At 51.5% G+C, this 13,149-nt stretch overlaps 1 protein-coding gene and 1 pseudogene across 1 annotated transcript; both read left to right on the forward strand.

The window, feature by feature from the left end:
* The first annotated feature begins 290 nt into the window (after positions 1-290).
* On the forward strand, positions 291-2,340 carry LOC134729917 (serine/threonine-protein phosphatase 4 regulatory subunit 2-like; annotated as a pseudogene).
* Positions 2,341-2,410: 70 nt separating this feature from the next.
* LOC117979565 (mucin-5AC-like) lies at positions 2,411-9,971 on the forward strand. The gene is given in 9 exon segments (XM_063602698.1): positions 2,411-2,438; positions 2,728-3,221; positions 3,223-3,377; positions 3,675-3,973; positions 3,976-4,102; positions 4,150-4,715; positions 5,060-5,333; positions 5,764-5,873; positions 9,805-9,971. Coding segments are annotated over 9 exon segments (2,220 nt in total).
* Positions 9,972-13,149: the final 3,178 nt, after the last annotated feature.

Below are 13,149 nucleotides of genomic sequence, written 5' to 3' on the forward strand. Positions count from 1 at the left end.
CCATTAATAGTAACTCTCAGATTAATCTCTGTCATCCGTCGCTTCTCCAAGAAATAACTTTTTAGGGTGACGCGCCAGGCGCCATGTTGGAGGGCTGGTGGTAGCGGCTTGGGGAGGTGCTCACTCTGTCGGTCTCACTCTCTCACACGCTTCCCCTGGCTCCCTTCGTTCCCCCCCACCCCACTTGGCCTGCGTGCTGGAGGGTGTGCGAGGGAGTGGGAGGATGTCAGGGGGTGGGGGGAGGCGTTCTGGTCCCCAAGAGACCCGCGGAGGGAGGCGGAGGCTGTGAGGGACTCCGGGAAGCCATGGACGTCGAGAGGCTCCAGGAGGCGCTGGAAGATTTTGAGAAGAGGGGGAAAAAGAAAGTCTGTCCTGTCCTGGATCAGTTTCTTTGTCATGTAGCCAAGACTGGAGAAACAGATTCCGTGGTCCCAATTTAAAGGCTATTTTATTTTCAAACTGGAGAAAGTGATGGATGATTTCAGAACTTCAGCTCCTGCGCCAAGAGGTCCTCCCAACCCTAATGTCGAATATATTCCCTTTGATGAAACAAAGGAAAGAATACTGAAAACGGTCACTGGATTTAACCGTATCCCTTTTACTATTCAGCGATTATGTGAATTGTTAACAGATCCAAGGAGAAACTATACAGGAACAGACAAATTTCTCAGAGGAGTAGAAAAGAACGTGATGGTTGTTAGCTGTGTTTATCCTTCTTCAGAGAAAAACAATTCCAATAGTTTAAATCGAATGAATGGTGTTATGTTTCCTGGAAATGCACCAAGCTATACTGAGAGGTCTAATATAAATGGGCCTGGGACACCCAGGCCACTTAATCGACCAAAGGTTTCTCTGTCAGCCCCCATGACAACAAATGGGTGGCCTGAGAGCACAGACAGCAAAGAGGCAAATTTGCAGCAAAATGAAGAGAAAACTCACAGTGACTCTTCGACATCTGAATCAGAAGTTTCCTCAGTGAACCCTTTGAAAAATAAACATCCAGATGAAGATGCTGTGGAAGCTGAGGGGCATGAGGTAAAAAGACTCAGGTTTGACAAAAAAGGCAAAGTTGGAGACACAGCCAGTCAAGCGACTTGCAGCGAAATTTCTTCAGTTATGGTAGAAGAAACAGAAGCATCACCTTCATCTCACGATAAAGACAAAGAAAGCCGTGGCACCCGGCAGCGTGTTCAGAAGAGGATGAAGAAGATGAAGAGGAAGAAGAAGGGATTGAGAGACCATCTGTAAAAGGGAGGAGTAATGAGATCCTCAAATTCTTGCATTCATTGTTTTCGTGAAAGAACTGTACATCATGGAACTCCTTGTAATGCCGACGCTGGGCTTTTCTCCCACCTGTATGCAGTTGCTGCTGAATTTCAGGGGATGTGATTTGAACTACAGAACATCGGAATTCACGAAACTTAACTGTGGAGGTATTTTGAAAATAAAATTTAAGTACAACAACATTTGCTTATTTTTAGAGTCTTTTATGACATCAAGAGAAATGATCCCAGAAAGAAAAAACCAAGAAAAAGAATCTGATGATGCCTCAACTGTGAATGAAGAGACTTCTGAGGAAAATAATGAAATGGAGGAATCTGATGTGTCTCAAGCTGAGAAAGATTTACTACATTCTGAAGGTAGTGAAAACGAAGGCCCTGAAAGTAGTGGTTCTTCTGACTGCCGTGAAACAGAAGAATTAGTAGGATCCAATTCCAGTAAAACTGGAGAGATTCTTTCAGAATCATCCGTGGAAAATGATGACAAAGCCACAGAAGTCACCGGTGAACCAATGGAACAAGATTATTTAGAAACATTTACATGCAGTATTTTACACACAGTTCTGGTTTTAACACTGTATAAAACTTTTATGTAAAAAAGTGCACCTTTAGTTTTACAAGAAAAGCAGGTTGTAAAATAAAGTACTTTATGGATAATTCCTGAAAGAGTTGTCCATGTAAGAACTGTGAATATCAGCTCCTCTGGGTCCTGCTTACCTTACCGCTGATTTCTCTTTCTTTCTTTCTTTCTTTCTTTTTTTGGTCTGGGCAAATCAGTGGTTTGTATATAGATTTTTTTTTTTAATTTAGGATTACAGTTTTTAAACTGGAAAGTAATTATAATTTTGAACAGTTTTTTGAGATTATCACATTTAGTTTATACATATGCAAGAAGCTTTTTGTCTTCTGTCTTTCTGATAGCTCTAGCAGTTTTCATATTTTGGTCATAGTTTCAACATTTTAACATGTGAATAATAGGGTTTCATGCTGGTTTCCAGATTGTATTGTTCGGCTACATACAATGGAACCTTAATATATATATATATATATATATATATATATATATATATATATACATATATATATTATTCTAAGGGGGAAAATGTTATATTTTTCTGTTTGTATAAGAGATGAATACAGTGGATACTTTTTCTATTGGTAATGATTGAATTCACCTCTTTCAGAAGACATTTTCTTTCTCTTCTGAGTAACTGAAATAAAATCTGGCCTTTGTGAAACCCTGGAAATACCACGACCCTCAACTAGAAACACCAATACCAGCTCCTCCGCGAGTTTCCAGCTCCACAACCTAAGACATCAGAGGCAGCATTGGCTCCTCACGTAGAGTCCAGCTCCGGGACCCTCATATTTGAACCGCAGGACCATCTCATCCCTGGATCTCCAGCTGCACCACACTCAAATTAGAACAACATCAGCTCCTCCCCAGGTCTCCACCTGCACAGCCCTCGAACGGGAAAGTCAGCTCCTCCCCGGGTCTCCAGCTGTAGGGCCCTAAAACTAGAACATCAGCTCCCGCCTGGGTCGCCAGCAGCACCACCCTCAAACTGGAACATCAGATCCCCATGGGTCTCCAGCTGCAGAGCCCTGAAACTGGAACATCAGCTCCCCACCAGATCTCCAGCTGCACGGACCTCAAACTGGAACATCAGCTCCCCGCCGGGTCTCCAGCTGCACTGCCTGCAAACTGGAACATGAGCTCCCCGCCGGGTCTCCAGCTGCATGGCCCTCAAACTGGAACATCAGCTCCCCACCAGATCGCCAGCTGCACGGCCCTCAAACTGGAATATCAGCTCCACCCCGGGGCTCCAGGTGCACAGCCCTCAACCTGCAACATCAGCGCCCCACTGGGTCTCCAGATGCACGGCCCTCAAACTGGAACATCAGCTCCCTGCCAGGTCTCCAGCTGCACAGCCCTCAAACTGGAATATCAGCTCCACCCCAGGGCTCCAGATGCACGGCCCTCAAACTGCAACATCAGTTCCCCCCCGGGTCTCCAGCTTCACGGCCCTCAAACTGGAACATCAGCTCCCCACCAGATCTCCAGATGCATGGCCCTCAAACTGGAACATCGGCTCCCCACTGGGTCTCCAGCTGCATGGCCTTAAACTGGAACATCAGCTCCCAGGCCCTCAAACAGGAACATCAGCTCCCAGGCCCTCAAACAGGAACATCAGCTCCCCACAGGGTCTCCAGCTGCACGGCCCTCAAATTGCAACATCAGTTCCCCCCTGGGTCTCCAGCTGCACCGCTTCAAACTGCAACATCAGCTCCCCGCTGGGTCTCCAGCAGCAAGGCCCTCAACCTGGAACATTAGCTCCCCCGAACCCGGGTCTCCAGCTCCACAGCCTCAACCTGGAACATCAGCTCCCCCCAACCCGGGTCTCCAGCTCCACGGCCCTCAACCTGGAACATCAGCTCCCCGCAGGGTCTCCAGCTGCACGGCCCTCAAACTGGAACATCAGCTCCCCACCAGGTCTCCAGCTGCATGGCCCTCACACTGGAACATCAGCTCCCCACCAGATCTCCAGCTGCACGGGTCTCAAACAGGAACATCAGCTCCCCACCAGATCTCCAGCTGCACGGCTCTCAAACAGGAACATCAGCTCCCCACAGGGTCTCCAGATGCACGGCCCTCAAACTGCAACATCAGTTCCCCCCTGGGTCTCCAGCTACACCGCGTCAACCTGGAACTTCAGCTCCCCCCCAGGTCTCCAGCTCCACGGCCCTCAACCTGCAACACTGGCTCCCCACCGGGTCTCCAGATGCACGGCCCTCAAACTGGAACATCAACTCCCCACCGGGTATACAGCTGCATGGCCTTAAACTGGAACATCAGCTCCCCACCCAGGTCTCTAGATGCACGGCCCTCAAACTGGAACATCAGCTCCCCGCCGGGTCTCCAGCTGCACGGCCCTCAAACTGGAACATCAGCTCCCCACCGGGTATACAGCTGCATGGCCTTCAACTGGAACATCAGCTCCCCACCCAGGTCTCCAAATGCACGGCCCTCAAACTGGAACATCAGCTCCCAGCCAGGTCTCCAGGAGCACGGGCCTCAAAATGAAACATCAGCTCCCTGCCAGGTCACCAGCTGCATGGCCCTCAAACTGGAACATCACCTCCCCACCAGGTCTCCAGCTGCATGGCCCTCAAATTGCAACATCAGCTCCCATCAGAGTCTCCAGCTGCATGGCCATCAAACTGGAACATCAGCTCCCCCGCGGGTCTCCAGCTGCACAGACCTCAAACTTGAACATCAGCTCCCTGCCGGGTCATCAACTGCACGGCCCTCAAACTGGAACATCAGCTCCACCCCTGGGTCTCCAGCAGCACGGCCCTACAACTGGAACATCAGCTCCACTCCCGGGTCTCCAGTTGCACAGCCCTACAACCGGAACATCAGCTCCCTGCCGGGTCTCCAGCTGCACGGCCCTCAAACTGGAACATCAGCTCCCCGCTGGGTTCAAACTATTCCACTTTGAGGGCCGTGCAGCTGGAGACCCGGCGGGGAGCTGATGTTCCAGTCTGAGGGCTGTGCAGCTGGATACCCGGTGGGGAGCTGAAGTTCCAGTTTGAGGGCCATGCAGCTGGATACCCGGTGGGGAGCTGAAGTTCCAGTTTGAGGGCCGTGAAGCTGGAGACCCGGTGGGGAGCTGATGTTCCAGTTTGAGGGCCGTGCAGCTGGAGACTCGGGGGTAGCCGATGTTGCAGTTTGAGGGCCGTGCAGCTGAAGACCTGGGTGGGAACCTATGTTCCAGTTTGGGAGCCATGCAGCTGGAGGCACTGCGGGGAGCAGATGTTCCAGTTTGATGTTCCTCCCTGGGTCTCCAGGTGCACGGCCATCAAACCGGAACATCAGCTCCCCGGCCCTCAAACTGGAACATCAGCTCCCCGCCGGATCTCCAGCTGTACAGCCGTCAACATCAGCTCCTCCCCGAGTCCTCAGCTGCACGACCCTCAAGTTAGAACATCAGCTTCTCCCCAAGTCTTCAGCTGCGTGACCCTCAATCTAGAACATCAGTTCCTCTCTGGGTCTGCAGCTGCAAGACCCTGAAACTACATCAGCTTCTCTCCAGTTCTGCAGCTGCAAGACCCTCAAACTACAACATCAGCTTCCCTCCAGGTCTCCAGTTCCGTGACCCTAAATCTAGAACATCAGCTCCTTCCTGAGTCTCCAACTGAAAGACCCTCAAAGCGAACAACATCAGCTCCTCCCTGAGTCTTCAGCTGCACGACGCTCAATCTAGAACATCAGCTCCTGTCTGATTCTCCAGCTGCACGACCCTCAAACTACAACCTCAGCTCTTCCCCGAGTCTTATGCTGCATGACCCTCAATCTAGAACATAAGCTCCTCTCTGGGTGTCCACCTGTAGGGAACTCAAATTAGAACGTCAGCTCCTCCCAGAGTCTTCAGCTGCATGACCCTCAATCTTTAACATCAGCTCCTCTCCGGGTCTGCAGCTCCATGACCCTAAAAATACACGAGCAGCTCCTCCCTGAATCTTCAGCTGTACGACCCTCAAACTACAACATCAGCTCCTGTCTGCACCTCCAGCTGCAGGGCCCTCAAAGTAGAATATCAGCTCCTCCCCAAGTCTTCAGCTGCACGACCCTCAAACTAGAACATCAGCTCCTGTACAGATTTCCAACTGTAGGGCCCTCAAAGTAGAACATCAGCTCCTCCCCGAGTCAGCAGCTGCAAGACCCTCAAATTACCACCTCAGCTCCTCCCGGAGTCTTCAGCTGCACGACCCTCAATCTTGAACATCAGATACTCTCCGGGTCTGCAGCTGTAGGGCCCTGAATCTAGAACATCAGCTCCTCCCGAGTCTTCAGCTGCATGACTCTGAAACTAGAACCTCAGCTCCTCCCTGAGTCTTCAGCTGCACAACCCTTAATCTAGAACCTCAGCTCCTCCTGAGTCTTCAGCTGCACGACCCTCAATCTAGAACATCAGCTCCTCTCCAGGTTTGCAGCTGCAAGACCCTCAAACTAGAACATCAGCTTCTCCCTGAGTCTTCACCTGCATGACCCTCAATCTAGAACATCAGCTCCTCTACAGGTGTGCAGCTGCAAGACCCTCAAACTAGAACATCAGCTCCTCTCCAGGTCTGCAGCTGCAGGACCCTCAAACTAGAACATCAGCTCCTCCCTGAGTCTTCACCTGCATGACCCTCAATCTAGAACATCAGCTCCTCTCCAGGTCTGCAGCTGCAAGACCCTCAAACTAGAACATCAGCTCCTGCCCGAGTCTTCAGCTGCATGACCCTCAATCTAGAACATCATCTTCTCTCCAGGTCTCCAGTTCCGTGACTCTAAATCTAGAACATCAGCTCCTCCCTGAGTCTCCAACTGAAAGACCCTCAACCCGAAAAACATCATCTCCTCCCCAAGTCTGCAGCTGCAAGACCCTCAAACTAGAACATCAGCTCCTCCCCAGGTCTGCAGCTGCAAGACCCTCAAACTGGAACATCAGCTCCTCTCCAGGTCTGCAGCTGCACCACCCTCAAACTAGAACATCAGCTCCTCTCCGGGTCTCCAGCTACAAGACCCTCAAACTAGAACATCAGCTCCTCTCTGGATCTGCAGCTGCAAGACCCTCAATCTGGAACCTCAGCTCCTCCCCGGGTCTTCAGCTGCATGACACCCAAATTAGAACCTCAGCTCCTCCCCGAGTCTTCAGCTGCACGACCCTCAATCTAGAACATCAGCTCCTCTCCAGGTCTGCAGCTGCAAGACGCTCATACTAGAACATCGGCTCCTCTCCAGGTGTGCAGCTGCATGACCCTCAATCTAGAACATCAGCTCCTCTCCAGGTCTGCAGCTGCAAGACCCTCATACTAGAACATCGGCTCCTCTCCAGGTGTGCAGCTGCACGACCCTCAATCTAGAACATCAGCTCCTCTCCGGGTCTGCAGCTGCAAGATCCTCAAACTAGAACATCAGCTCCTCTCCGGGTCTGCAGCTGCACGACCCTCAATCTAGAACATCAGCTCCACCCCGGGTCTTCAGCTGCACGACCCTCAAACTAGAACATCAGCTCCTCTCCAGGTTTGCAGCTCCAAGACCCTCAAACTAGAACATCAGCTTCTCCCTGAGTCTTCACCTGCATGACCCTCAATCTAGAACATCAGCTCCTCTACAGGTGTGCAGCTGCAAGACCCTCAAACTAGAACATCAGCTCCTCTCCAGGTCTGCAGCTGCAAGACCCTCAAACTAGAACATCAGCTCCTCTCCAGGTCTGCAGCTGCAGGACCCTCAAACTAGAACATCAGCTCCTCCCTGAGTCTTCACCTGCATGACCCTCAATCTAGAACATCAGCTCCTCTCCAGGTCTGCAGCTGCAAGACCTTCAAACTAGAACATCAGCTCCTCTCCAGGTCTGCAGCTGCAGGACCCTCAAACTAGAACATCAGCTCCTGCCCGAGTCTTCAGCTGCATGACCCTCAATCTAGAACATCATCTTCTCTCCAGGTTTCCAGTTCCGTGACTCTAAATCTAGAACATCAGCTCCTCCCTGAGTCTCCAACTGAAAGACCCTCAACGCGAAAAACATCATCTCCTCCCCACGTCTGCAGCTGCAAGACCCTCAAACTAGAACATCAGCTCCTCCCCAGGTCTGCAGCTGCAAGACCCTCACACTAGAACATCAGCTTCTCTCCAGGTCTGCAGCTGCACGTCCCTCAAACTAGAACATCAGCTCCTCTCCAGGTCTCCAGCTGCACGACCCTCAAACTAGAACATCAGCTCCTCTCCGGCTCTGCAGCTCCAAGATCCTCAAACGAGAACATCAGTTCCTCTCCAGGTCTGCAGCTGCACCACCCTCAAACTAGAACATCAGCTCCTCTCCGGGTCTCCAGCTACAAGATCCTCAAACTAGAACATCAGCTCCTCTCTGGGTCTGCAGCTGCAAGACCCTCAATCTAGAACCTCAGCTCCTCCCCGGGTCTTCAGCTGCATGACGCCCAAATTAGAACCTCAGCTCCTCCCCGAGTCTTCAGCTGCACGACCCTCAATCTAGAACATCAGCTCCTCTCCAGGTCTGCAGCTGCAAGACCCTCATACTAGAACATCGGCTCCTCTCCAGGTGTGCAGCTGCACGACCCTCAAACTAAAACATCAGCTCCTCTCCGGGTCTGCAGCTGCAAGATCCTCAAACTAGAACATCAGCTCCTCTCCGGGTCTGCAGCTGCACGACCCTCAATCTAGAACATCAGCTCCACCCCGGGTCTTCAGCTGCACGACCCTCAAACTAGAACATCAGCTCCTCTCCAGGTTTGCAGCTCCAAGACCCTCAAACTAGAACATCAGCTTCTCCCTGAGTCTTCACCTGCATGACCCTCAATCTAGAACATCAGCTCCTCTACAGGTGTGCAGCTGCAAGACCCTCAAACTAGAACATCAGCTCCTCTCCAGGTCTGCAGCTGCAGGACCCTCAAACTAGAACATCAGCTCCTCTCCAGGTCTGCAGCTGCAGGACCCTCAAACTAGAACATCAGCTCCTCTCTGAGTCTTCACCTGCATGACCCTCAATCTAGAACATCAGCTCCTCTCCAGGTCTGCAGCTGCAAGACCTTCAAACTAGAACATCAGCTCCTCTCCAGGTCTGCAGCTGCAAGACCCTCAAACTAGAACATCAGCTCCTGCCCGAGTCTTCAGCTGCATGACCCTCAATCTAGAACATCATCTTCTCTCCAGGTCTCCAGTTCCGTGACTCTAAATCTAGAACATCAGCTCCTCCCTGAGTCTCCAACTGAAAGACCCTCAACGCGAAAAACATCATCTCCTCCCCACGTCTGCAGCTGCAAGACCCTCAAACTAGAACATCAGCTCCTCCCCAGGTCTGCAGCTGCAAGACCCTCACACTAGAACATCAGCTCCTCTCCAGGTCTGCAGCTGCACGTCCCTCAAACTAGAACATCAGCTCCTCTCCAGGTCTCCAGCTGCACGACCCTCAAACTAGAACATCAGCTCCTCTCCGGGTCTGCAGCTGCAAGATCCTCAAACTAGAACATCAGCTCCTCTCCGGGTCTGCAGCTGCACGACCCTCAATCTAGAACATCAGCTCCACCCTGGGTCTGCAGCTGGAAGATCCACTAACTAGAACATCAGCTCCTGTCCGGGTCTCCAGCTCCATGACCCTCATTCAAGATTATCAGCTCCTCCGAGTCTCCAGCTGAAAGACCCTCAATGCGAACAACATCAGCTCCTCCCGAAGTCCTCAACTGCACAACCCTCAAACTACAACATCAGCTCCTCCCCGAGTCTTCAGCTGCATGACCCTCAATCTGGAACATCAGCTCCTCTCCGGATCTGCAGCTGCAAGACCCTCAAACTAGAACATCAGCTCCTCTCCGGGTCTGCAGCTGCAGGGCCCTGAAGGTAGAACATCAGCTGCTCCCCGAGCTAGAACACATGTCCCACCTGGATCTCCAGCTCCACGACCCTCACAGAAGAACAGCCACACTGGCTCCTTCATTGTCTTCAGCTCCACAACCTAAGACGTCAGTGGCAGCACCGGCTCCTCCCTGGACGTCCAGCTCAACGACTCTCATAGACTTAAAAGGCAGCACCCGCTCCTCCCCAAGGCTCCATCTCCACCACCCTCGGATTTGAACAGCGGTAGCAACAGCTCCTCTCCAGGTCTTCAGCCCCACGACACTCCCTGAACAATCCCTTCTCGTGAAATTCAGCAGTCAAGAAAACTGCAGCGAAAGTAAATGAATAAATGTTTTGTTTTCAAATCAATGTCTCTTTTATGTTCAGGCAAGTCAGTTAACTATTCTACTTTCCATTAATCTTGCAATCTACTTATGTCCAATGTGAGATAGAAACACACCATTTGAAAACACGTTTAAAAACTTAGTAATTTTTAAAATATGATCACACAGCTGTAGACACGATCTTATTTCTCTCTGCCTGTGCAGAAGTCTTATGAAAATTCAAACTGAATTTACCGTGTTGAGATTCCCAGAATACACATTAATCCCAAATGTTACTCTCCTCCTTAAAATCTTTTAACACATTCCCATCACCTGAGCATAAATGCCAGCTCCCATCCACAGCCCACAGTGCCCAGCACGGCCCTGCCCTCTGCCCTGGTCTATGGTCTCCCCTCTTAAATGCCAGCACCATCCACAGCCCACAGTGCCCAGCACGGCCCTGCCCTCTGCTCTGGCCTAAGGTCTCTCCCCTGTGCCGTTCCCTTCCTGACGGACAGGCCTCTGTCCATTCCTCAAACCACACAGGCTCAGGCTTCACTCCAGGCCTTTGCCCTTCTGTGCCCTCTGCCTAGGGTGCCTTTCCCGGGCTCTGCATCCTCCTCTCAACCCGCTGAGCTCCAGCCTGCTGGTCGCCCCTCAGGTGGATGAACACACGGTGTCCTCTCGCCCCACCAGCTTTTGCACAGGCTCTTCTCTGTGCCAGACACACGCCCTCTCTATCGGGGTTTACTCTCTAAATACCATTCATCCTTGGAGTCTCCAATGAAATATCGCTCCCTGCCCACCCCCCTCACTTGGACTTAACCTTGATTAGGTTGCCAACCCCCGTCTCCTGACTCCAGGAAGCTAGATGCTCTCCTAGCACTCGGAACTTGCCCATCGCCACATTTGCACACCCGTGGTTACTGGGTTAGGTTGGTGCGCAAGTCATCGCGGGTTTTGCCATTACTATTCATGAACTGCAGCACCGGCTCCTCCCCGTTTCTTTTGTTTTTTTTTTGCCATTACTTTTAATGACTGCTGCACCAACCTATTAGAATCATTTATATTTATCCATCCATCATCTGCCTTCCCCTCTAGAAAGGAAGCTCCATGAGAATAGAGGCCAAATCTACTCAAATCACTCCACCTTCCCAGCACATTGTTTGTCAATAATCATTTACCAACTGACTGATAGAGAAATGCCTTCCCTGTTGCTGGGATGAGGCACATGACACGCCCCTTTGAAAGTCAATTCCATGGACAGTTAGCATTTGCTCTTCACTCCTGCACCCATGGCGTGGCTGGGCTTAGGCTGATCTAGTCTGGCTTTGACTCCAGGCTGAGGATGGGAACCATGCCTGCTCCACACGCCTCTCATCCCACAGCCAGAGCCGCCGTTCCCTGGGGCACGTGCATCTCATGGGGAAAATCAAGAGCTTTAGAGGGCAGGCCTGGCAGTGCCCACACATTCCAGGCTTCTGCTTGTGCCGTGTCTGTGAAAATCTCGTTGGCAGAAGCAAGTCACCCAGCCACGAGCAACACCTATGGGATGGATAAGTCCATCCACCCTCCCTCGGGCCCTGGCAAGGTTGTGGCTATGTCATACTCTTACGGGGGAGTGAAAAATTGAGGCCCAACATTAAATCACCCACGCAAGAAATGTCAGCCTCTGTCCGCAGCTGGAATCATTCTTCACCAGCGGGTTTGCCTGAGCTGACTTCCTTTTGCAATGGTGTCTGCAGGTTTAGGCCAATGCTGTTCCCCATGGAGGACAGAGAAGCCTCAATGGGCCTCCGTCTGTTGGGAAGAACAAGATACTAGCTTGGTGCAAAACCACCGCAAGCCCCAGGGGGCCCTTGCGCCATGAGACAGGAGAGGGGCAGAGAACTGTGGGAACTCAGGAAAGCTCACATCCCCAGCCCCTCCCATGCGTCCCCAGCCCCCTCCCCAGCATGCCCCCATCTCTGCTTCCTTTCTTTCTTTCCTTCTCTTTCTTTCTTTCCTTCTCTCTTTCTTTCTCCCTTTCTTTCTCTCTTTCTTTCTTTCTTTTTCTTTTCCTTCCTTCCTTCCTTCCTTTCTTTCTTTTTCAGGGTCGGGCTCTGTCATCCAGGCTGGAGTGCAATGGCGTGATCTCGGCTTACTGCAACCTTCACCTCCTGGGCTCAATCAATCCCCCCTCCTCAGCCTCCCCAGTGGCTGGGACTACAGGTGCACGTCACCACACCCAGCTAATTTTTTTTTTTAGAGACAGGGTTTTGCTATGTTGCCCAGGCTGGTCTCGAACTCCTGAGCTCGAGCAATCCTCCCACCTCAGCCTCTCAAAGTGTTGGAATTACAGGCGTGAGCCACTGAGTCCAGCCTGCTTTATTTTTCTTTACAGTACTTGGAACCTTCTTTTTTTTTTTTTTTTTTTTTTGAGACGGAGTCTCACTCTGTCTCCCAGGCTGGAGTGCAGTGGCGCGATCTCGGCTCACTGCAACCTCTGCCTCCCTGGTTCAAGCAATTCTCCTGCCTTAGCCTCCCGAGTACCTGGGACTACAGGCATGTGCCACCACCTCCGGCTGCACCTTGATCTCAGAGACTTCTGGCCTCCAGAACCATGAGACAATAGGTTTCTGTTGTTGAAGCCCCAGTCTCTGGAACACTGTTAAGTAGCCCCGGGAAGCTGGCACAGAACGCGGCCGGCCCTCCTGGGCGAGCTGCTTTCTGCCAGGCTCTGGGGGTGGTGGGTGGCCTTTCACTGATCTCCTCCAGCACTTGACCCTGTTCTGACTTGTATTTTGGGAGTGTCTTTTGTCTTCCTAATGTTGATAGCCTCACACACGTGGCATTGTACTGGCACCCGAGAACCAGCACTCATGTATGCAGCACTTTCAGAAATTAGTTATATTTATGCATGGTCATGGTCATACTCATAAATCTAATTGGACTTCTTTTTTAAGAAAGTGAAACAAAGCCTGAATTCTCCATTGTCGTGTCGGCCTCAGTTCCCGGAGCTGTCCTGTAAGTTCCTTGAAAACAGGTGCACCCAACCTGTACGTGGGACCTCTCAACAGCTGCCTCATAGCCTGGGCCCTGGACAGCTCTGAAGTCAGAGGAGTGGGGCTTCAGTAGGTTGCGCTGGGGTTAAATCCTGGCCGTT

The sequence above is a fragment of the Pan paniscus genome, chromosome 2, assembly GCF_029289425.2.
Source record: "Pan paniscus chromosome 2, NHGRI_mPanPan1-v2.0_pri, whole genome shotgun sequence".
Classification (NCBI taxonomy): domain Eukaryota; kingdom Metazoa; phylum Chordata; class Mammalia; order Primates; family Hominidae; genus Pan; species Pan paniscus.